General features: G+C 42.8%; 2 protein-coding genes and 1 long non-coding RNA gene across 10 annotated transcripts in view; 1 reads left to right on the forward strand and 2 right to left on the reverse strand.

The window, feature by feature from the left end:
- PYGL (glycogen phosphorylase L) overlaps positions 1-24,436 on the forward strand; it is a 57,330-nt gene that overhangs the window by 21,514 nt on the left and 11,380 nt on the right. Inside the window, exons 6-20 of the mRNA XM_082384805.1 lie at positions 3,481-3,592; positions 3,917-3,999; positions 8,483-8,626; positions 9,137-9,229; positions 9,916-10,062; positions 10,400-10,563; positions 11,040-11,154; positions 11,733-11,834; positions 11,969-12,116; positions 12,219-12,277; positions 12,381-12,522; positions 14,415-14,622; positions 15,938-16,072; positions 16,494-16,560; positions 19,756-19,928. Of these exons, the coding sequence (XP_082240931.1) occupies positions 3,481-3,592; positions 3,917-3,999; positions 8,483-8,626; positions 9,137-9,229; positions 9,916-10,062; positions 10,400-10,563; positions 11,040-11,154; positions 11,733-11,834; positions 11,969-12,116; positions 12,219-12,277; positions 12,381-12,522; positions 14,415-14,622; positions 15,938-16,072; positions 16,494-16,560; positions 19,756-19,928 (1,892 nt within the window). The remainder of the gene's footprint in view (positions 1-3,480; positions 3,593-3,916; positions 4,000-8,482; positions 8,627-9,136; positions 9,230-9,915; positions 10,063-10,399; positions 10,564-11,039; positions 11,155-11,732; positions 11,835-11,968; positions 12,117-12,218; positions 12,278-12,380; positions 12,523-14,414; positions 14,623-15,937; positions 16,073-16,493; positions 16,561-19,755; positions 19,929-24,436) is intronic.
- Positions 1-24,436, reverse strand: part of ABHD12B (abhydrolase domain containing 12B) — a 65,796-nt gene that overhangs the window by 21,119 nt on the left and 20,241 nt on the right. For 2 of the 8 annotated variants that reach the window (XM_082384883.1, XM_082384875.1), the window contains exons 2-3: positions 21,232-21,310; positions 20,745-20,863 (exon numbers count right to left, since the gene is read on the reverse strand). In XM_082384883.1, the coding sequence (XP_082241009.1) occupies positions 20,745-20,863; positions 21,232-21,310 (198 nt within the window). Of the gene's footprint in view, positions 1-12,531; positions 12,821-19,934; positions 20,646-20,744; positions 20,864-21,231; positions 22,514-24,436 lie in introns of those variants that run through there. The other 6 variants (XM_082384879.1, XM_082384884.1, XM_082384877.1 and 3 more) reach the window with 6 other exon arrangements.
- On the reverse strand, positions 5,675-8,476 carry LOC309625414. The gene is made up of 2 exons (XR_014242510.1): positions 7,246-8,476; positions 5,675-7,209 (listed from the first exon to the last, which is right to left on the reverse strand). It is a non-coding gene; the product is annotated as an uncharacterized lncRNA (long non-coding RNA).

Below are 24,436 nucleotides of genomic sequence, written 5' to 3' on the forward strand. Positions count from 1 at the left end.
TCCTCGCGCTGAGCATTGTATAGAGGATGGCACAGAGTACGACGTGTATATGGTGTTGAGTATAGTGTGTTGTATATTGAATAATAGAGTATATTTTTATAAATAAATCTGTTACTTCTCTTAGTGGAACCCACTCATTTTGGAGACCAGGGAGCTGAGGCCAAGAGAGAAGTGACTTCCCCAAGGTCAAGTGACTTCCCAGGGTCATTTTGTCATCCAGTTTATAAGAGATTAATCAATTCTATAATCCCAGCATGCTTAGCTCTCCAGTTTTATATAAAGCTGTTGAAACCAAGATTGAATAAAGTTAAATGTCATTCCTCACCCCACTGCCATATGTACATTGACTTGTAAATTCTAAGGGGTAAATTTTTTTTTTTTTTTAAAGATTTATTTTATTGATTAATTGATTGATGGATTGATTGCTATGTTGGGTCTTCGTTTCTGTGCGAGGGCTCTCTCTAGTTGCGGCAAGCGGGGGCCACTCTTCACCGCGGTGCGCGGGCCTCTTCACCATCGCGGCCTCTCTTGCTGCAGAGCACAGGCTCCAGACGCGCAGGCTCAGTAATTGTGGCTCACGGGCCCAGTTGCTCCGCGGCATGTGGGATCTTCCCAGACCAGGGCTCGAACCCGTGTCCCCTGCATTGGCAGGCAGACTCTCAACCACTGCGCCACCAGGGAAGCCCCTGGGGGGTAAATATTTTTTAACTGACGTATTTATTCAAAGGATTACCAAAGTTCTTCTTCATTACAAGTCAAGAAAAACAATGCAAAATATTGCAAAACGCACTCTGTTACTGTGTGCCGAATCACTTCTAGAGAAATAATGCTGGTGTCAATCCAAGTGTACTTAATTCATGGCCGTGTATTTATCCTGCCACCAGATTAGAGTGTTACCCTGTTACTGAACAATTTACTTTTCAGCTCCTCTAGTGGTGGTTTGTGCTTTGCTGTCTTCATACGTCCTGATAAATAACCCCTAAGAACTACTGGATTGCATTGTCCAGTCACTGGAGGCTCCACTTGAGATATTTGTTTAGTAAATATAGTCTTACGCCAGAAAAGATGTCTCACTGGCCATTTTAAAAGCTTAAAGAAAATGGTAAAGACCAAGGAAATGCTGTTCTTATATAGCAAAATCAAGAACAAAATTCAGTATTGTAATGCTAAATTCAGTTGGTTTGTGGACGCAAGACCCATGTTATAGTGGCCTTTTAAGCTGATGCTTTATTCTGCTAATCCATGCAAGGATATTCACGGTTCACAAAAGAAAGACTTTTTTTGAAGTTTTTCCTATCTGAACATGATTTATTCAGCATATGAAATAATGCATTAGGAGCTAAAATAGGTCATTATATATAATGATATAAGGAATAAACTAATACTGTAATTTCAAGATGTTTCCCTCTGTCCACCCCTTCCCTTTTATTTTGGTTAGACAATAGACCACAACTAAGTTGCAGTTGATTACAAATATGATCAGAAGAACTGCAACAAACCAATTGTTAATATGCCTAAAGAATTCTCACATGTTTTGGGCATTAATCTAGCAAGTATTTGGTGTCTAAAACTTCCAGTGGCTTCTGATCTGTTTAAACGTACGCAGGTTATACTCCCAATCCTGGAAGCATTCTGTTTACTTCGTAGGTCCCACTGATGACCTTATGATGACCTGATGATATATTTACAAAGCACCTCTAGACATTTTCATAATATATCCAGAAATTCAATTAGGGAGAGTGTGTTTTTCTGTGCCCACAAAGGCAAGTTTATGGGGCAGATGTAATAAAGGGTGAGCTGACCCAATCTGTGCAGAATTTTATGGACTGACGCCACTGCCTGATCAGCCCCAGATTTGTAGCTAGTGAGGTCAGAGAGCTTGAGGTCAGACCTCATGTGTGCCTGCTGTGAAGGCTTCCAGTAAACTGAGTGATTTGTTTCATTTCTTGTGTCAGTTCAGGTCCTCTGGGAAGCAGACAGAAGGGAGAATTAGAAGTACAAGTGATCTATTGCAGAAATGCCTGTGAAAGATAAAGGGAAAGGGAACAGGAGGAGGGGGGATGTCTTTCAGACTGCAACGCAGGTGTGACACCTGTGAAGAGAGAGAGGGAAAGAAGGATTCTCAGGAAGAGCCTCAAACTGCAGCGCATCTCTGAACAAGTGCCCAGGCCGATGGGACATTGCTCATGAGGGGTCCTGGCTCTCATGCTCCCACCACGATGGGAGCGTCCCAAAGAAAGCACAGCCTCGTGTGAGCTCTGAGGTGGCAACTTCTCCCTGAGGTTCTCTAAAGGGACCTCCAAGCCACGTGCATCCCCAGCTCCCTCAATTATGCTTCGAGGGTCAGAAGGACGAGTCATGTTTGAACCCAGACTCAGAGTCCCACTCTGTAAATGACTTCTCCTGATTGACCACAACTTGCTCTTAGAACTCCAGAGATCTTTATTTCCTAGTAAAAGATATTCAAATAAATGTGATTTATTACTCTGTGGTTATGATGTTCATGAAAGCATGACTGAATGTATGTGACTGATTGATGTAGGCTAGAGTGTTTCATTCCCTCATAATTCAGCAGACCAAATTAAAGAGATCTGTGGTTAGGTTTCAACACTACCACTGACTATGACCTTGGGTAAGTCACTTCTCTCTCAGTTTCATTCCCCTCATATCCGAAACGCGTTAAGTTGCACTAGATGATCTCTAGCATCCTCCAATTCAATCAGTCTGTCATTCCCCTTCCTTAGAGCTTGATTCTGATGAGGCAGGGAATAGAAAATTGTCTTCTCCCACATAAATTTTAAATTCATGTGAAACATGGTTCATCTTCCTGTTCTTCTCTATTTCCATGACTGTCACAAATATTGAACTAAATTTTCCAAAGCTCACCTCTTAGACACGTCTCAGCTAATTATCAGCTTATTTGTTAGATCACTAAAATAACTCTTCTTCATGCAGCTTTGAAAAATCTAGCACAGCATTTTAAACATCATATGTAATATTTATCTTCATAAATTTCCTATTCTGCTAATTTTCACCATATTTGAAATCAGATCATTGAATAACCTACATGAAACTTATCTTGATTCCTGTTTTTTAATGGGTACAGATTCACATTTACCACTTTGCACATCATATTTTGCTATTCTTAGAGCAATGGCTTGATCTTGAAACATGAAAGATCTGTGTCCAGATCAGGGCAAGGGACACAAAGGGAAGTCAACGTGGAAATGATGTGGAGGACCATCTGGGACCATCTGTCTGGGTCGTTCCAGCCATCCAGATTGTTCCAAGTGGGAGGAGGACCGACATGGTCCCTAATACCACCTCCAGCCTTGGGACCCTTAACTTGGTTTAGGGATCATACAGTTTGAGTTTGTGATGGAGCCAGGAACCAAATTCCAGCTGCTGTCTCCCAGCTCTGTTCAACCTCCTCCATCCACGTGGGAAACAGTGAGTAGCTGCTTTGGTTTCTCCCCCCAGGTGGTCCTTGCTCTTCCATATGACACCCCGGTGCCTGGATATCTGAACAACACGGTCAACACCATGCGCCTCTGGTCCGCTCGCGCACCCAATGACTTTAACCTCAGAGACTGTGAGTACAGCGTGGGCTCCCTTTCCTCGTGTGTGTCTTTCATCTTTCTGTCCAATAATTAGAGCCAAGTTGCGCTGAGTTTCTGATCTGAACTCTTTAGTGACTAAGCATTATATGGAGCAGGTATGGAGGACACGGTTAAAGCGATCCTTCAGTCTAACCCTCTCAGACTGTCATGTGAATCACAGCATGAAGGTTTGCTGAAATCTTTTTGGATTTTTAGGAATCCCACATGGTACCCAACAAGCATCAGGTGAGATCAAGGGGCTTCCGAAAACAGTGGCTGGCTCGTCTGTTTATTCATTTTTCTAACATTTCCCTCAGTTAACGTTGGAGACTACATTCAGGCTGTGCTGGACCGGAATCTGGCCGAGAACATCTCCCGGGTCCTCTATCCCAATGATAATGTGAGTGATCAAGCTTGCTTTCTCAGTGGAAACAGAAGCAGCTTACTTCAGAAGCACCTATTCAGTAGCCGTAAAGCACACACTTAATATTGGGTTTTTTCCTTCAGTGAGGAATAATCACCATATCTCTTCCTGAATTGTGTAGATTTCCCCTCCCACCCATGTAAGGAAAACGAATTTGTACAATTCATGAAATCAGAATCGGTGTTTTGCCCTTGATTAGTGACCCCATCACTAAATTGGGAGGCTCTGTACATGTATTTCAAAACAAAACCTGGCTATAAAAGATGAGGTGCAGTACAGGTGAAGCACTCCTTCCTTTCCAAACAGAAATTTCATCCACAGCATCAGAAGTCCCTGGAGGTGTCTTGCCTGTCCTCTTCCCCTCACTCATGGGTCTCCTCTGCCCCTCTGCCCCAAGGCAAGGTGGGGTCATGGACCTCAGAATAGACCCAGGAGCAGACACTTGTTTCTTATGCCACTTATTTATCTCATTAAACTTTTTCTTATAGGTGATCATTCCAAAGTTTACTAACTTAGTTTAAAAAAAAAAACACTTGGAACTGGATCTCAGATGACTATTATGGATTCTTAGTGGGTTTAAATATACTTAGCTCTAACTTCTCCATGAGTAAAATAATTTTCTGGATGCTATAATAATTTTTTAAAAAAAATAATAACCTCAGAAGCAACCAAACTAGTACTCTGCTCCACAAAGATGTCACAAAACAAGGATCTTGGGGACTAGGACATAAATGATCCTAAGACCAGATGTCCCCTTAGTGTTAAACCCATCTCCAGGGAGGATTAAGTGGATTTGCTGCAGCATTTTTAGGAACTTAATGGTATATGTTATTTTTCCTTTGGGAGAAAGAATGTGACTTCAGTACCTTAAAAGAAATCTGTAACCCAAAAGCAAAAGACTGTTCTATTGCAAGGTCAATTAAAGTAAGAATCCTTCCAAGACTGGGGTCACACTGCCTAGCCAAACCCAAGCCTGCAGGAAGGGGCTTGAAATTCATCCTCCTATCTTCAGTAGGGCCCAAACCTAACTTTACTTGGAAATAATCATCCACAACAGTTGATAACACATACTGGGTTAGCATGGGGTGCAAAGTTGACTAAATTCACTGGGCAAAAAAGGTAGCTCTCAGTGTTGTGCTTGTTTTTAAGTAGAAGTTGATAAATCTTTTTCGTACTGTAACCACAAGAACAGACTCATTCCCTCTCCCCAGCTTGGCCATAGCCCTATTAGTCTGTCTTCCAAGAGTCTTGCCCCCTGTCCTCACTCCGCAACTAATGAGATTTTTTTTTTCCTTGCTTAAAATTCTTTTTTTTTTTTTTTTTTTTTTTTTAATGACACAGCCTCTTTGGATGATAATTTTGAGGTTTTTTTTTTTTTTTTTTTTTTTTTATGGCTGTGTTGGGTCTTCGTTTCTGTGCGAGGGCTTTCTCTAGTTGCGGCAAGCGGGGGCCACTCTTCATCGCGGTGCGCGGGCCTCTCACTATCGCGGCCTCTCTTGTTGCAGAGCACAGGCTCCAGACGCACAGGCTCAGTAACTGTGGCTCATGGGCCCAGCTGTTCCGCAGCATGTGGGATCTTCCCAGACCAGGGCTCGAACCCGTGTCCCCTGCATTGGCAGGCAGATTCTCAACCACTGCGCCACCAGGGAAGCCCTGCTTAAAATTCTTTAAGGCTTTTGCTTACCCCTAAGAGAAGTACAGAATCTTAGGTGTATCTTCATCGATATGGTCATCAGTTCTCTGACACATCCTCCGTGATCTTGCCCTAGCAATAGGTCCCAGCTGTAGAGGATTATTTGCCCTGTTTTTTCTCACCTCCATGCTTTGCCCAGGTTTCCTCTGCCTTCAGGGAATACTCCGGCCCTCTGTGCTCACCTCAGATTCCTACTTACCTTTCAGGGCTCAGATAAATAAATCACCTGAGTATTCAGGTTCCCAAAGTACTGTGTATACACTTAAATACAATTCCAAATTCTACCACCTATAAATTCCCACTGGTAATATCAATCCAGACAGTTTCCTATTAATGACTTTAAATTTTTATTTTGGTTTTTAAACTCTTATCAAAGTTGTACCTGCACATAGTTTAAAGAGAAAAGCAGCTCTCTGAGGCTTACTATAAAATCAGTCTCCTGTTTCCCACTTCCCCAAAGCAACTACATCCCCTTGCTTTGAACTGATTTTCTGGATACTTACCTCCATATTTCTAACAACATGCTGTTACTGCTGCTTCGTGATTTCCTCTTTTTACAATATTGACTCCCCGCTGCTGAAGATGAGAATTTAGCTCCCTTCCTCCCATAGACTTCCACCCCCACCACAAAAACACGTGTTCTATGCCCAGTCTCTCAACAGAATTACATGGTGATTTGCACTAGCTCTTCAGCTAGTGTTTACATTATTATGACGCTGTCAGTGCTACAGACAGCTGATCTGTGCACATACACGTCATCATCTCATGATTATTTTTCCTTTCCTTAAAAAGTTCTCCTTTCCTGGAGTTAATCATTGTTTTGTTTGTTTGCTTGGTTTTCTGAGTACTTTTCCCTAATTTATCCTACACTCTACCCCAGTCGTATAAATTTCCTCTCAATATATTCAAACACCTTAGGTATTCTGTTGACTCAGTCTTTTTGAAGTCTCTTCTGGATCTCTTCTGGTTGGCTGCTCCACTGTCATCCTGGGATCTACTTTTCCCATTGTTCTGAGGACGTCTGTGCTCATATACTCTCTGGCGTCATTTGTTTCCAGGATCCCACGTCTTGGTTTGCTCCCTTGTTTTGGTAGTACACACGCTTGGGGCTTCCTAGGAAAGGGTGCAAGTGAGGTCAATTCTTTTGAGACCTTGCATGTTGGAAAATGTCTTTATTTTGCCCTCACATTGGTAGTTTGCCTGGATACTGAAGACTCAAAGTTTTTTTTTTTTTAATCTCCTAGTTTTTGGTGTTGCCGAAAAGTACAATGCAATCGGATTCTTGATCTTTTGTTTGAATTCTGCTTTCTTCCCCTTTGAAAGCTTCTAGTCTCCCTCTCCCTCTTCCCCTCCCTCTGTCCCTCTCCAAACCCCCTCCCTCTGAGTGTACTAAAATGTACTAAAAATTTTGGGGGGTGTGCTTTGGTGTAAGTCTGCTTTCACTTATCACGCCTGGGTACCCTTTCAGTCTGGGGACACAGGACTACAGCTCTCTGAGAAATGGTCTGGAATTGTTAAACATCCTCAACTAGTTCTTTAGTTTTCTTACCTTTTTTCTTTTATTTATCATCTCTTTGTCTTCTTGCTCTTGTTTTGGGCAATCACAACTCTCTCTTCCAGTCCTTCTATTGGGTTTTTCACTTTGGCTGTCATGTTTTAATTTCCAAGTAATCTTTTTTTGCTCTAGATATTTTCTTGAAGCATCTTATTTCTTGAATACAATATCTAATCTGTCTGAGGATACTGATAGTATTCTTATAATCATTCTTTTCTCTAATCTCTGTTACCTCTAAGTTGGCTTTTATTATTTTAACATCTTTGAGAAGTTTTTCTTAGATGTCTAATGGTCCTTAGCTGCCCACTGAAACTTAAGAGAAAGGTACCGACAAATTTTGGGGAGCTCTGTACACTTGTTTGGGATTTATCTATTTGGTTTCCCTCTCCTGTGACCTGCTGGGGCCACTTCCTGGTGGAGCTCCTCATGTCCATGTCTTTAGGTCCTCCCTCCTGGGCTGGTCGAATTCCCTAGAGAAGACGCTTGCAGCTTCTTTCCTGGTGGAATTAACACTGGCTGCCTGTGTTCTCAAATTCAGTTGGGAGATGAAGACTGAAAGCATCAGCATTCAGTACATAAACTTTCACTGAGCCTCTTTCCCCATTTTTAGTATGGGATGGTACCCCCACCTCCGACTTCACCTGCTGCCCTTCAGTCCAGAGACCCCTGTTATACCGTCTCCAGAGAACAGACCTCCAGCTTCTGCCTGAGTTGGCAAAGGAGATTGTCCAGTTGAGGGAATTGGAGAGGAGGTCTGAGGCCAACTGCTTCTTAGGCTCTGCACTAACCTTTTACCCCCTCTTCACCCCTACTTCTGAAGGCACCCAATGCTGACAATTCCTGGGCCTTTTGGGGGCTTCAGTGTATATACTGGGTTGTTCCTTTGGCTTTTCTCCACTAGCAGGTCAGGATGCAGCTTTCCTGGGTCTTCTGGTTCAATTACCATTTATCCATCTGTTTTTCAGCTTCTGAAAAGTTGCTGCTGTTGTCTTCTCTCCATTCCCTCCATCCTTTATCAGTATGCCTTTTTTCAATCCCTTTACCATCATTTTAGTGGAGTTTCAGGAGGCTGATGCTTGGCATTCAACCTGCCAGCTTCCACCAGACATCCCATGGGCTTTAGCCTTGAAGTCCCCTGGTAGGGGATGCCACCCACATTCTGGCCACTCCTAGCAATGTGAGCCCTGTCACTCAGTCTCTCTGGCTTGAAGTTTTTTGAAGGGAAGGAGCTGAGACTGAAGCAGGAGTACTTTGCAGTGGCTGCTACCTTGCAAGATGTCATCCGACGTTTCAAAGCCTCTAAGCTCGGGTCCAGCGGTAGTGCCGCAACTGCCTTTGACGCCTTCCCAGATCAGGCGAGTATTCAGCCTGAACGCAGGCGGGAACAACTGAGGGTATCAGGACTTCCATCAGATTTACTCCTCTGTCTCCGTGCTAAAAAAAAATCTGAGTGTCTATATACCAAACAGAAACAGACTCACAGACATAGAAAACAAGCTTGCGGTTACCAAAGTGGGTGGAGGGAGGCGAACGAGGAGTATGGGATTAACAGATACACACTGCTACACATAAAATAGATAAGCAACAAGGATTTACTGCGTAGCACAGGAAATTTACTTACCTATAATGGAAAATAATCTGAAAATATTTATATATAACTGAATCACTATGCTGTACACCTGAAACTAACACAATATTTTAAATCAACTATACTTCAATTAAAAAAAAAAAATCGAGTAGTAAGTAGTATACTTAGAGCCTTCCATAGAGGGTAGACGTTTTGTTTGGTGCACGCATGAGGCATGGATGAGGACAAGGACCTGGGCCATCGGTTACCTTCACATCGCTCTCTTTTCCCCTTGTAGGTTGCCATCCAGCTGAATGACACTCACCCTGCACTCGCCATCCCTGAGCTGATGAGGATTTTTGTGGATATTGAAAAACTGCCCTGGTCCAAGGTCTGGATAGTTTGGCTTCTTTTTCCTTTGATTGACCAGAATATCTGTGGTTAAGAGATTCTGCCAAAAGCACCTTTTACAGTTTTTCAAAATAAGTTACTGTTGCTAACTTCCAACAGTTAAAGGTAAACTTTGCCCTGGTGCTGACATGTCTCAGTTCTTACTGCTTTACAGGGAGTAAGACTAAGAAATAAATAAACACATTACTCATGGGACACAGCTCAGTAGCTGTATGAAGGCTTATATTGTGTTTGCCATTTTTGTGTCTAAAAGGATTCAAAATTAAACTCTCTAGCCTCAGAATACAGCTAACTGAAGGTGTCCCCATCAATTTGAAACATACTTGGTACTTTCTCAGAACATTACTGAAGTTTTATTCCTCAAGTTTTGTTTATTTAATAAATGAAAGACAGGATACTAGAGATGATTTATCAGCATGATGTCCTAAACTTTATAAGACAATTTACTGCTTTCTTTTCCTCCCCCCCCCCCCCCAAAAAAAACCATGTTCCCATTACCTGGAGCATTCAGGAACCTAGCGGAATTGTGTCTAACTGTACACATGCAGATAGAATTGTCCTGTTGCTGACGGGCAGGAGTTGAGGAAGTGTTCGGCCTGCAGGATGGGGCACACCTGCAGGCCACCTCTCCTGCAGAGGCAAGCACTGAGCCCCCTCTCCCCCCAGGCGTGGGACATCACCCAGAAGACCTTTGCCTACACCAACCACACGGTGCTCCCGGAAGCCCTGGAGCGCTGGCCCGTGGAGCTGGTGGAGAAGCTGCTTCCTCGACATTTGCAAATCATTTACGAGATGAATCAAAAGCATTTAGATGTAAGTCACTTTGACAGATTCATAACCCTTTTGAGAAGGAGGTCTAGAGATGTTAAGGGTGGCTGCAGTCTTCCCTCCTACCAAACCTGAGGCCCAAACATCTTTCAGTCATTGATACATCACAAGCATTCAAGTCTGGGTGGGGCTCTGTTAATGACATCCTTTTGAAAATACTAACCTGGAGGGATGGCATCTCCCTAGGCATCTTCACTCCTCTCCGTGGGACTGAAGTTTTACCTTTGCTCCAACGAAGGTTTTGGTTGGGAAGTGAATGACGTTATCCCAGGCTTGCTGGAAACCTGAGTGACCAGTAAGGCCTTTCTCTTCCTTTGCCTAGAAAATTGCCGCCTTGTTTCCTAAAGATGTCGACCGCCTGAGAAGGATGTCTCTGATAGAAGAGGAAGGAGGCAAAAGGATCAACATGGCCCATCTCTGCATTGTGGGCTCCCACGCTGTGAACGGCGTGGCTAAAATTCACTCAGACATCGTGAAGAACCAAGTGTGAGCCTCCATCCCTGTCGTAGTGGGTCTCACATTGCTCAGGAATAGAACGGTGCTAGTGAAGGCAGGGTTGCGGTCGGAGATGAGGAAAGGCCCCGTTAAATATTTAAAAGTATTGTCTTCTATACAAAGAACCCTTCTCTAAAAGGAAAAGAAAAGGCCTTCCTCTCTGAACCATCCTAATTCTAGACTTACAAGGAAAAAAAACTATTCTGCTCAAAAGTCTGAGATCTATGTCAGTGCCAGGAAATCATACGGAGATGATTAGATTGGATTTTTCTTGTAATTATTTTGAATTGCAAATGGATTTCTATTTAGAATGATACCCATAGCTGCTGTCAGCCCCTCCTCTCTCCACTTTTATTTAATCTTTCTAAGCCTACACTCTGCTTCTGAGATCTAACTCTGAACTTCATGCAGCATGCAGGAACCTGCCGTTCCAGCCAAGTTCAGTGATGTGTCTCTTCCATCTCCAGATTCAAGGACTTCAGTGAGCTAGAACCAGACAAGTTTCAGAATAAAACCAATGGGATCACTCCAAGGCGCTGGCTGTTACTCTGCAACCCGGGCCTGGCAGAGTTAATAGCAGAGGTAACCGGGAAGTGCTGAGGGAAAGGGGGTTTCTGATTAGGATTCAAGAGGCAGAGAGTGCGCTTATAACTTGCAAATCCAGTCTGCAGCAGGGCCTGCGTCATCCCTGAGCCAGCGGCCCGTGTGCAACCCCACAGGGCTCCGCACTGGTTTCATTCTCCGCTGTAGCCAGCTTGAAATTCTTAATTTCAAAAAAAGAGACCCCACGCATTATGTAGCTGGCCCTGGTGAACAGTACTCATGTGACACACAGATGGTACCCCTGTTTAATAAAAGAGGATGACAAAGGTCCTCTAACAGGACCTTTGTTTGTCCTCTAATAGTAACTAGCAGAACCTGGGTTATGTGTCACCCTTTTTAGGTAGATTTCCTGTTTTTAACACCTAATACCACTGAAGGTATAGCAAGTGTTCTTCCCACACGGGATTTTTAGCATCTCCTGTGAATGAAGCCATTCTGGGTGCTGTGGGGTGTGAGTGTTAGGGGAATGTGGGCCCTTGCCACAGACTGACAGAAACTGCTCATGTGGGCTTGACTGCCTTCCCTGATTAAAGTCACCTCTTCCTTTAAACTGAAAGAAAATCGGGGAGGACTACGTGAAGGACTTGAGCCAGCTGACGAAGCTGAACGGCTTCCTGGGCGATGACATCTTCCTCCGGGAGATTTCCAACGTGAAGCAGGTGAGGCTTCCCGGTGTGGATGCTTTTCCCGGCGGCACTTGCTTGGAGGGTTTATGCCCCACTGTTTAAAAACAGACCACCCACCCAATGCTTCTGAGTCCAAAGGGCTCTGGCCCCATGCACTGTCTCAACAGGAGAACAAGATGAAGTTTTCTCAGTTCCTGGAGACGGAGTACAAAGTGAAGATCAACCCATCCTCCATGTTTGATGTGCAGGTGAAGAGGATCCATGAGTACAAGCGGCAGCTCCTGAACTGCCTGCATGTGGTCACCATGTACAACCGTGAGTCAGCCCTGCAGCCCCCAACCAGCCCCCAGAGGTGGAGCTCTCACCACCCCGGCCATCCACCGTCCTCCATTCCATCCCCTTCTCCATCTTTTGCAGGCATTAAGAAAGACCCGAAGAAGCTTTTCGTGCCCAGAACAGTTATAATCGGTGGCAAAGTAAGTTGCTTCTCTTCCCTGGGGACTTGGGGGCTCTTGTCTCTTGCCGTTTCTCCACTTCATCATGCCTGCGTTCTGTCATGTGTCCACACCCTTCCCCAAGGCTGCCCCAGGATATCACATGGCCAAATTGATCATAAAGCTGATCACTTCAGTGGCAGAGGTGGTGAACAATGACCCCATGGTTGGAAGCAAGTTGAAACTCATCTTCCTGGAGAACTACAGAGTGTCTCTTGCTGAAAAAGGTAGTGCTGTCCTCACAAACCATGCGGGGCCAGGGCACATGCTAGGGATGGATTTACACGTTATAGAAAAAAGGAGCAGCTGACCTCGGGAGCCAGTGACTTAGGATAGAAGGTGTCACTCTTAGGCAGAATAAGACCCTAGGCTAAGAATGTTTAAGGGGACCCAGCTGACACTGAGATGGCTGTCCCCAGACTTCACATCAGAGGTTACATCTGCAAGCACAGTTTCCTCTCAGCTGCTCAGAGCTGGGTGTTACAGGAGGTGGCCCTGAGGTTTTGGTAAAGTACAGACCGTGCTCTACAAAAGAAAAAAAAGATCTTCAGTTCCCAGCCCCAGTTTTGCCATAGAACACCAGTGCCCCAATCCCCGGATATTCCTCTGGTCACTCCATGGAAAGAAGGGCTGTCATTTGTTCATGCGGCAGCAGGGAATGAGGGCATATGTCAGGCTGCCAAATCCCTAGGCTTAGATGTGCCTCAGACAGGCGCTCAGAGCAGGCGTGGAGTTCCCATGTGGGGACAGCCAGACTGGCAAGAAGCCAACATCCCTTTCTTTTGTTATTTGCATCACAAAGCACCACCCACATGCAAATGCCAACTGTGGGTTCGCCCTTTTCCCAAATTGAAAAGGGACCCTTCTCTTTTTGAGGTGTTTTTGGGTCCTCTGATGTTACAATTTAAGAACTGTCTGCATAAAGAAAAAAGAGCCAGATTTTTATGGGTGCAAATGAAGATACGTCTAATGCACAAATAAGCTCTCAAAGTAAAGCAGAGAATTGGTCCTGTGCTTTGTAGTGGAGGCACAGGAGGGATGCTGCAGGCAGCAGGAACTTCTCTGTGAATCAGAGTGAAAGGTCTGCCCTGGGCACACCTCAGCTGCCTGTGGCTTATTTCCCTGCAGTGAAAGTGGAAGGAAGGTGGTAAGGAGTGGAAGGAATGGCACAATCCAGTTTCCTCAGATTGCAAAAGAGGGGTCAGGAAAGATTCTGAATTTTAAGGATCAAGAAAGAGAAGTTTAGATATATTTTATAAAGTTATAAAATAGAAGAAATAAAAATAAAACCATAACAAAAACTGAAAGGAAGAAGGGGGAGAAGAGAAATGTAAGGTTGATAAAAAATTAATCAGCCCATCCATCCAAGAAAGAAATGGAAATTTTTATTTGAGCCAAATTGAGGATTATAACCCAGGAACAGCAGATCAGAAAGTTCCAAGAACTGTTCCACCCATTAGAAGTCAAAGCAGTTATATAAGTTTTTTGAGACAGAGGGCTCTACATTAAATGCTATATTATTGACAGTTTACACAATCCAGATCTTCAAGTACAAAGTGGTGGGTCATTGTGACCCCTTACAAGATCAAGGAGGAATGTTATCTTTTAAGGAGTTGTCTTGTTGGTGCTAGGAGAACGTTGCTCTTTATGGCTGAGTAGATATTTCTGCCGATAGGGAGGTTTGGTCCATGCATAATGCAGATACACAGTGCACAGGAGAGGGGAGAGAGGAGGCCAGAGGGCAGAGAAAACTTTTCATGTTTAAATTTTTCTTGTCTTGACATAAAATATGAATTTTATTTCACAGTAGTGTCGACTTTTATAGCAGAGAGTCAATAGATACTCTTTAAAGTTTATAGACCAAGGAAGAGTCGTGTAAGCATAGAGTTATTTAGCATTGTGGCCATAACCACCAAGAAGCACATCAGAAATGGGCAAAAGTGGTTGCCAGAGCCAAGGGGAAGAGTGAGATCCATCCTACACCATTTGAATGTTTATCTTGATGTACATGTACTACTTTAATGATTAAAACAGGCCAGCTAGGTGAATGCTTAGATACCATACAAGCTGATCCAGAGAGACAGAATCACTAATTCTATCACTGATGCCTTGCTTGCAGTCATTCCAGCCACAGATCTGTCGGAGCAGATTTCTACCGCAGGCACCGAAGCCTCGGGGACAGGCAATATGAAGTTCATGCTGAATGGGGCCCTGACTATCGGGACCATGGATGGGGCCAACGTGGAAATGGCCGAGGAAGCCGGGGAAGAGAACCTGTTCATCTTTGGCATGAGAGTAGAGGACGTGGCTGCTTTGGACAAGAAAGGGTGAGAAAGCACTCCTGCTTGTTGAGCAGGTATCCCCCCAGGAGGGTACCTGCCCACCCAGGTGTCCCATTGAGGCAGGTCACATGAGAGTGACAGCAGAACATCTCCCATGAGTCAGGGGACCCTCTTGACCACAGATTAGTCTTGTTACACGCAGCAAGTGAAAGTGAAAGGAGCTTGGGCACAGGTACATGGGCTCGTTACTATTTGTTATCAGCCATGGCAGAGCTGGCCTCATGAGCTATTCACTTCTCCACATCTGTGATTTTCACTTTGATCAAAAAACTGAACCAGTTTGTAGTTGAAGTTTTTGCCTATTATTTAAACCATCTAGTGTTCCTTTAAGATCTCAAAGAGACGGACTAAAATGTGGTAGATGATAGGCCTGGTTGTATAGAAGCACCCAGAATGCTTGTTCCACTTAATATCTGGATAGGTTTATTAACCTGGATTCAAATAAGAAGTAAAGAAAGATGCTGCTCAAAGGAACCACAGCAATCACAAAATCTGGAGGGTGTCAAATACACTTCCCAACCCTTGGAAGTAAATTTTTGTTCAGTAGCAACAAATTTGGGGATCTGTGGGACCAAAAAGCAACTGTCGGGGACTTCCCTGGTGGTCCAGTGGTAAAGAATCCGCCTTACAATGCAGGGGACGCGGGTTCGATCCCTGGTCAGGGGACTAAGATCCCACATGCCGCGGGGCAGCTAAGCCCGCGTGCCACAACTGCTGAGCCCGTGTGCTGCAAACGACAGAGCCCACGAGCTCTGGAACCCGTGTGCCACAACTATAGAGCCCACGCGCCCTGGAGCCTGCACACCACAGCTAGAGAAGAGAAAACCCGCCGCCACACTAGAGAGAAGCCCACGCGCCACAACGAAAGATCCCGCATGCCTCAATGAAGATCCCGCGTGCCGCAACTAAGAGCCGACGCAGCCAAAAATAAATTAAAGAAATAAAGAAATAATAAATAAATCTTTAAAAAAAAAGCAACTGTACAACGCTTGTTTAGAGCCATAAAGCCTGCTTTGAAATGAATCTTACTGTATTTTACCGGATTAGACTATTGCTCTGTGACTAGGATTTTTATTATCTACTGTCCTTAGTGTCTTTGGTTACAAGGAACTAATCAAATTTAGTTGGGAAAAAAAATTTCAGGATCTAGATAAATATTATTTATACCCCTGTTGAACTCTATAATGACTTTATAAATGCCAGTATTTCTGAATGCATTTTTCACAGCTAATGTAGCGTCCAGTGTGTCGTTAACAAACATTAACAGAACCTTTTCTTATCCCCCGCCCCGACCCTACAGGTATAAGGCAAAAGAATATTACGAGGCACTTCCAGAGCTAAAGCTGGCCATTGATCAAATTGACAAGGGCTTCTTTTCTCCCAAGCAGCCTGACCTCTTCAAAGACTTAGTCAACATGCTATTTTATCATGACAGGTGAGTTCCCACAAGAAGATGGTGCTGTTTGGGCTGTGGAAAGGGGATGAGAATATCTTAAACCAACTACAACACATGTAGATTAGCATAGATCTGTGATCTGATAAGCTAACCTAGACTTGGAAAGAAAAATTAGATATTCTCCACTAAAAATGCAAGGAGAAGACTTAAGAATAAGACCCACAAATTTGGTATTCTTTTTCTCCTTTCATGGGTGTCCCCAACTTTCAGATGCATCCATGTGATAACATTCTCACATGTGGGAAGAAAGGTTGAGGGCTGGTTGAAACCCTTGTGAATAGAAATGTCAGATTGGTAAGCCAGCCATGCCTGACATTAAGCAAAAGAGAATTTTAAATGGAATCTTAGCACACATCTATTAATGAAGCTTTTTGTTTTTTCCTTCTAATCACAAAAAAAGGTTTAAAGTTTTTGCAGACTATGAAGCCTATGTCAAGTGTCAAGAAAAAGTCAGTCAGCTGTACATGGTGAGTACACGGCTGAGACTTACAAAGGAAACCAGTTTACAGTTCATTAAAATTTTGGTTTCTTTTTATTAAATCTAAATAACAGGGCCCCACCAACCAATCAAAAATGGGAAGTGAGGCAACTCTTTAGGTTTTTCAGATCAAAACTTGACTGTTCCCGAATTTAGGCAAAGGTTGGCATTTGACATTTCAGTTGCAGTTGTAGGTTTTTTAATATCCAAGTAAAAAGTCACAAATAATTCAATATTTATTGAGCACCCACCATGTAGCAGGCATATCCTAGAGACTAAGAGTATAAAGCGAAATTAAATACGCACTTTACCCACTCATTTATTCAACAGAGGGGCAGTGGGGCCTCCTCCATGGCAGGCACCATGCCGGGCACTGAGGCCCCAGCATGGACAAAGCCCTTCAAGGAGCCTATTTAGTGCCGGGGCCCTTAACCAGAAGTGCATCAGAATCACCAAGCAGTTTTTTCAAAGTACAGATGCCCGCCGCCCTCTAAGAGATTCTGACCCAGTAGTGGTGGGATCACCATCAGCCTTTGAAAAATCTGCTAAATTGATTCTAAGGCTGAACCTTCGTTTATTGGGAAAGGACTGACCCCCCTAGGATTTGAAAATTGTAAAGTAAGTACCTTTCCTGGATTACCCATGGAGTGGTGCTATATGAATAGAATATAAATGTATAGAAAGAGGGGAGGTTTCACATTTGAATTTAAAAAAAAGAAAAAGAAAAATGAATGAAACAAGAAAGACAAAGAAAGAAAGAGAGAGAGAGAGGGAGGGAGGGAGGAAGGAAAGAAAGGAAAGAAAAGGAAGGAAAGGGAGAGAGAGAGAAAAAGAAAAGAAAAGGGCTAGAGCCACATGAGTAACTCTTCATGTGCAAAGTCATACATCTTTACCAAAGAGCCCAGCCCTCTAGGTACATTTAGTAAATATACGGAAAGGCGATCCTCTCTGATAGGAAAGACTTTGAGGGAACTGCAGAAACCGCAGAAGAACAGATACAGGAGGAGGCTGGCCCTGTGCTAAGACTCCAGCTTGGGCTTCTTGAGGTAGCCGTCCTTGCCCACACAGTCTCCATTCTGGCTCTCCAACTAGAAAGCCATTATAGAGCAGACCAGTGGGAACGCATAAACTCTCCACCTCCTGCCCTCTGGACACATCAGTAACTACTTCCGACAGAAACATACTGCACTAACATTTCTTCCTATTCCTTTCCCAAAGCCAGGTGACAAGGTAGTTCCTACAGTCATCCCAGATATCCCACTGGGGTTTTAAAACAGGATCACTCAAGGCCTGTGCTGCTTTACAGCATATCCAGCCCCCCAAAAGTGTATATAAACCAGAGTTTTACATACTTCCCAAGGAGAGGCGGTGCTAGATTTAAGCAGTGGCTCACTTCCTGCTCCCTGAACACTGGCGAGAGCAGCCACATACAGCCTCCAAGAACTCAAAGACAGAGGAAAGAAAATGGCCACCTCTAGCTCCTTCCTCTTGATCTCAACCCATGCTCGTTATGTAGAAAAGCTGTATAGGGAAAGAAACAGAAGTGAAACAGAGCAGGAAAGGAAAATATGAGTGAGGGCATGCACAAATGTGAATGTTGGTTTTGCACAATGGTCCCTTCTGTTAAAATGATGGCCCTGATCCAAAGGATGCCCACCTAGAAGGCCAGCGTTCTGTTCCATCTTCCTTGTTCATTAGTGCAAACTGCAGCTTTTACTCTTAACAATAATCGTATTGTTGAAGCGTAGAAAACATGGCCCACGTGGTTGGAAGGTCTAGTCATTATCCCTTTAAATAAAGAACGTGAAGACAGGAAGCTTTTATTCTCTTATTTTAGTAAGTTTCCAAAGTCTGAATAAACTAATTTCAGACTGTGTTTTAGTTTTTCTTTTAAATGCTTATAATTCATTGCTGTTGTTTTCAAATAATATTCTGGTCATTTCCATAGAACTCCTTCTTAGAGTTCTTTACAAAATCACGAGGCTATAAAATAAGTAGCTTCTCAGCTGCATAGCACAGGGAGATCAGCTCGGTGCTTTGCGACCCACCTAGAGGAGTGGGATAAGGAGGGTGGGAACGAGACCCACCAAGAGGGAGGGGATATGGGGATATACGTATGCATATAGCTGATAAAGATGTTAATAAAAAAATTAAAATAAACAGCTTCTTATACTTTTTACATAAAATTATGAGAGAGATATATTTAGATATATAGATGTGTATTTTTTATTTAGGATAAAACCTTAATTGGCCCTGTTTTCAAACCCCAGTGGAGTATTTGGGATTCAGTGTAAACCTACTGGAGTATCTACCTTCTGAAAAAACAGGAAAAGAGGAGTTGGTGAATAAAGTCTCCTGTGGGATTGTTTGCCTGCCTGATAGCTAATGTTCTAGAGTAGTGTTTTTCGAGCTTTGGCTGTGAGCCACAGGGTAAATTTCTTTTTTTTTTTTTTTATAATTTTAATTTACTTATTTATTTATTTTTATTTTTGGCTGTGTTGGGTCTTCGTTTCTGTGCGAGGGCTTTCTCTAGTTGCGGCAAGCAGGGGCCACTCTTCATCGCGGTGCGCGGGCCTCTCACTATCGCGGCCTCTCTTGTTGCGGAGCACAGGCTCCAGACGCGCAGGCTCAGTAATTGTGGCTCATGGGCCTAGTTGCTCCACGGCATGTGGGGTCTTCCCAGACCAGGGCTCGAACCCATGTCCCCTGCATTGGCAGGTAGACTCTCAACCACTGCGCCACCAGGGAAGCCCCCACAGGGTAAATTTCTTACGTGGCATCTAGCAGACAATGAATGTTAGTCCCTTCCTTTCCCCTGTAGTTTAAAGGGAGATGAGGTATCTTCATTCAAAATGAAGCATGGGAAATAAGGCTTACCTGCCAAAACATTGTAACTATGGCAGAAATTACCAATTAGGGTTTCTGTAAGAGTGAAAAATACTTTTTCATTTTAGAGAAATATAATCTAAAATAGGAGAAAAGCACAGTCTGCCCTGTCCAGCTCCCAACTGTGAAACAAATGTATTTATGATTCATTACAATTTACTCCTGTCATTTTCCCCATCAATTGTACTTGGATGTGCTTGGCCTGATGTTTGTCATACAGCTTGATGGGCACTCAGGCCCTGAGCCTTAGATGCACGTTAATTTAATTCAGTTAAACAAGTGTAATTCTTGTTTACAGAATCCAAAGGCCTGGAACATCACGGTACTCAGAAACATAGCCGCCTCAGGGAAATTCTCCAGTGACCGAACAATTAAGGAGTATGCCCGGGACATCTGGAACATGGAACCTTCTGACCTAAAGATTTCCCTGTCCAGTGAACCCAGCAGTGGGGTGAACAAAGCCAATGGAAAGTAAGTTTTAAAATGTCCTGAGAAAGAATAGCTTCTTACTGGACTTCAACATTTTCACAACATTCTTTGATTTTGTTTTGTTTTATTAAATAATAATCTAGTTAAGTATCTCTGGGAATCGGGAGGGAAAGTGTTATGACTATATTAGGGCTAAAAATAAAGCGTTAATTTCCAAAGGCTACATGAGTGCCAAATCTTACTGTTCTATGGCAGATTGAGTAGCGTGCTAGGACTTTCCCCAGTGCTATTCAGAAAGCTAGAAAACAGCTTGGAACTTTTTAATGCCATTTAAATTAACTAAACTCAAATACAAATTATTTAACTACACGGGAGCATCTTTCTTATACTGCTTGCTGCCTAGGTGCAAATCAAAGACCACCTTATCCACAGGTATCCCCAGAATGTTCGGTAACTGTACATTTTTAGATGGGATCAAATTTTTACCAAACTCTGATTCTCCACAGTGAAGTTTCGGCATGTTCCACAAAGTAGACTGTGACAAGCTAAACGAGAACATTCCATGATGCCCAGCAGCCATGCTTTCTTCCCCTTTACTAAAATGGCAAGTGACTTGTAGAAATGTCAGTAACTTCAGCTCACCCAAGCAGCCCAGTACAGTTTTACATATAAGAAATATACACCACAAGTGGTGTTTGGACCAAGTCTTCGCTCTCCGCTGTACTCAGACCTCACGCCCGCTGCTGGCTCAGGAAATCTCTGCAGGAAAAGGACCTAGATGAGCTCACATGCTTTCCCCACCTCATGGTCTAAGTAAGCCAGAGCAGCGCTCATCGCATTTAGCAAAGCAAATCTTACCTCACGGTTTTTAACAGTGTGGCGCTTTTACACAGGACGTTGTGTTGGAGGCCAGGAGGAAAGATCACCGTCTTCACCCTCTCTTTGTTCCTATATGCATTGTGTGCAATTTCATAGAGCTGCAAGGGGCAGAAAGGCAAGGACTCAAAGGCTGATCATTGAAGCAGTTGTTTTCCTAGTCTGATTTTCCTAAAAGGGTATGGAAACAGCCACCTTAAGGAGTTAGTCCCATTAAGTCAGAGATATGGGCACCCTGCATATATATCCCTGAGTGGTTGCCTCTACAACCAAGGAACTGAAAGCTGCACAGCTCATGGAACAGTGACAACAGTGTATTGTATACACCAGGTGGCACAGCAATTCAGGGGTGCAGAGAATCCCTTATAATGTCAGAGACCCTTCTTTAGGCCCTAATCAAAGTTTGGCTGGCTGAGAAAATGGTGAAATTACTATAGTATGTTTCTGTCAGCCACTGAACTTAGTTTACCTTTTTTCCAAATTCCAAAGGCACCGTTTTGTCATCCTCACCGTGTATGATAAGAAGGGGAGAAGACAGGAATTTAACACTAGGAACAAGTGGAAGAAAAGCATTTAGTTCAAGAAATATACATTGAGATTTCTCCTCTTCTAAGTTAAGGCTTTAGCAAAACATGAGGTTTGCCCAAAATAAAGGAATGCTCTTTCCATCCCTCCCAGGAATAACAACTTCATATATAATAAGCTTCATATAGTGACTTTTTTTTCCTCCAGGCAAGACTCTTCTGTTTACTCATACAATTTACTTAGCTTATTTGATTTAATTTATTCCTATGTGATTTTTGAAAATAAGGAACAAAAACACTGAATTTGTACAGATTTAGCAGAACCTCACCTTTTCCTTATTCTGCCTTATTTCATAATATCTGGCATGTTTTAATTAAACGAAAACAAAGTAACTCAAAACCAAAAAATAACAAGAACTACCACAGGACCAAGGAGAACTCTTTGTAGCAATTTGTTTACATTTCCCCATAAATGTACAGGATGGACAGGAGATCAATAGGTTTGATTAGCCTCCTGGTCAACTTCCTATTTGGTAATTCGAAAAGGCTATGAAATGAAGAATGACTAATAAATAGTACTTCCCTGTCCCCTTCCAAATTTTGATACCATCCACCCCTGCCACAGTGACTTGCTGTTACTCCTGAGGATGTTAGATCCCTCAAGTGCGCTGAAATAGAAAAAATACTGATAACGACTGCCTATTTGTAGGCACTCTAGATTCTCCAACTGTGAGAGGCTAACTTGCCAGCTTCTAGTCACTGGACTTGCTATTGGGTTATTCGGCTGGATGGTGTATGGATTTTGGTTACCTGGGGAATAAGACCTAGAACTCAGAGATTCCTCCAAGGAATGCTAGGTTACACCCTACAGGACCTTTAAAGCGTCCTGAAACACCCTAAACCTACAACTCCCTTTATAACTTCAGAGAAAGTACTGAATTGGTAAAGTCATTAAATTAGACATAAGGATAATACCAAATACTAAAAATTTGTAGATACTGTAGATACCTTACCCCAAATCCTAGTGCCCATCTAAGAATTCTCATCTACTCATTCAGACTGGTCATCTCCCCATTCAATAAGTCACATGATAATTACCCACCAGAATCCTATTGATATAGTAATAATTACATCATTAAGTTACTTTTCATCACTGGGGAAGACTAGTTTGTCTTTCCTCAGGGCATCCATAACCATGCTTTAAAATCCTGGAAGTTTCCGGTAAATCTATTTTTTAAAAAGGAAAAAAAATTGAAACATGGCCTATAGCTATGTCATTTGTTATAGTTTCCCACTATGAACTGTAGTAATATAGAGAGTAGTGACTTTCTAAATATAATAAACTTTTTTTTGAAAATATAACTTTTATGGTTTTAAAAGTAATTCATGTTATTGTAGGGAATTTGGAAAATACAAGAAGGAAGAAAGAAGAAACAAATCACACATAATCCCACCATCCATAGACAATCACATTAAACATTTTGTGGTTTTTACTTATCTTTTTTTTAAAGTACAAGTAGCACCACTAACTTATTTCTTCCTACTCATAAAGGAGCAGTGATATGCATAATCTGAAAATTGCTTCTACAGTGAACTGCAGAATGATTAAGTGGTTTAGTTGGGGAAAAGAATATTCTGATTAGTTAGAAATTCTGATAAAGTATACAATACATAGATAATTGGTTTTAAAAGATTTGAACATTTTTTTTAAACATCTTTATTGGAGTATAATTGCTTTACAATGGTGTGTTAGTTTCTGCTTTATAACAAAGTGAATCAGTTATACATATACATATGTTCCCATATCTCTTCCCTCTTGCGTCTCCCTCCCTCCCGCCCTTCCTATCCCACCCCTCTAGGTGGTCACAAAGCACCGAGCTGATCTCCCTGTGCTATGCGGCTGCTTCCCACTAGCTATCTATTTTACATTTGGTAGTGTATATATGTCCATGCCACTCTCTCACCCTGTCACATCTTACCCCTCCCCCTCCCCATATCCTCAAGTCCATTCTCTAGTAGGTCTGTGTCTTTTTTCCCGTCTTGCCACTGGGTTCTTCATGACCTTTTTTTTCTTTTTTTTCTTTTTCCTTAGATTCCATATATATGTGTTAGCATACTGTATTTGTTTTTCTCTTTCTGACTTACTTCACTCTGTATGACAGATTCTAACTCCATCCACCTCACTACAAATACCTCCATTTCATTTCTTTTTATGGCTGAGTAATATTCCATTGTATATATGTGCCACATCTTCTTTATCCATTCATCCAATGATGGACACTTAGGTTGCTTCCATGTCCTGGCTATTGTAAATAGAGCTGCAATGAACATTTTGGTACATGACTCTTTTTGAATTATGGTTTTCTCAGGGTACTGAACACTATAAACTCTGTTGAATATGATTTAATATTGCAATGTTTTAAAAAGGCATTTTAGGTTTTAATAATGACCATAGGACTCCAAATATAACAATTATCATTCTAAACATACTGAATTTCCTCATTAATGGCAAATTCCAGTAAAAAGAATGCTAGCTAAATCAGCTCTTGCCATATTTTGATTAAGTCGAAAGGTAAATTAGTTTATATGCCCTAAAAACCTCCATTTCAACTGAAAATGAGGAAAGGACATAAACCCTGAGCAATACTGCACCTTCCTCAAACTTTTAACCCTGCCTCTAAACTACTCCCAAGTCCATTCAGTTCTCTCCATTTCCACTAATCACCCAGCCTAACCCAGCCCTCATCTCTTGCTTGGATTACACCAACAATCCCAGGTGGCTTCCTATTCCACCCTCGACCTGCTGTAACCCAGTTCCCGCAGGGAAACCAGAGTGGTCATTTTAACGTGCATCTCTCATCACATCCCTCTTTTGCTTCACATCCTTCAAAGGCACGTGGATTAAATCCAAGCATCACCTTGGCCTTGGAGGCCTTACAGAATCTGGCTACAGCCTCTATCGCCTATCACTAAGCCCACTCCTCTCCACCCCCAGGCCCTGCTGTCTTCTGCTCCTGGAACACGTCAGCCTTGATCCCACTGCAGGGCCCTTGCCTTTCTCTTCCCTCAGTCGAGACCTCCAGATTCTCCCATGACAACTGGCTCCTGTCATGCAAGTCTCAGTTTAGATGATATTTCTTCAAAGAGGTC

The sequence above is a fragment of the Balaenoptera borealis genome, assembly GCF_965194805.1.
Source record: "Balaenoptera borealis genome assembly, chromosome: 3".
NCBI lineage: Eukaryota > Metazoa > Chordata > Mammalia > Artiodactyla > Balaenopteridae > Balaenoptera > Balaenoptera borealis.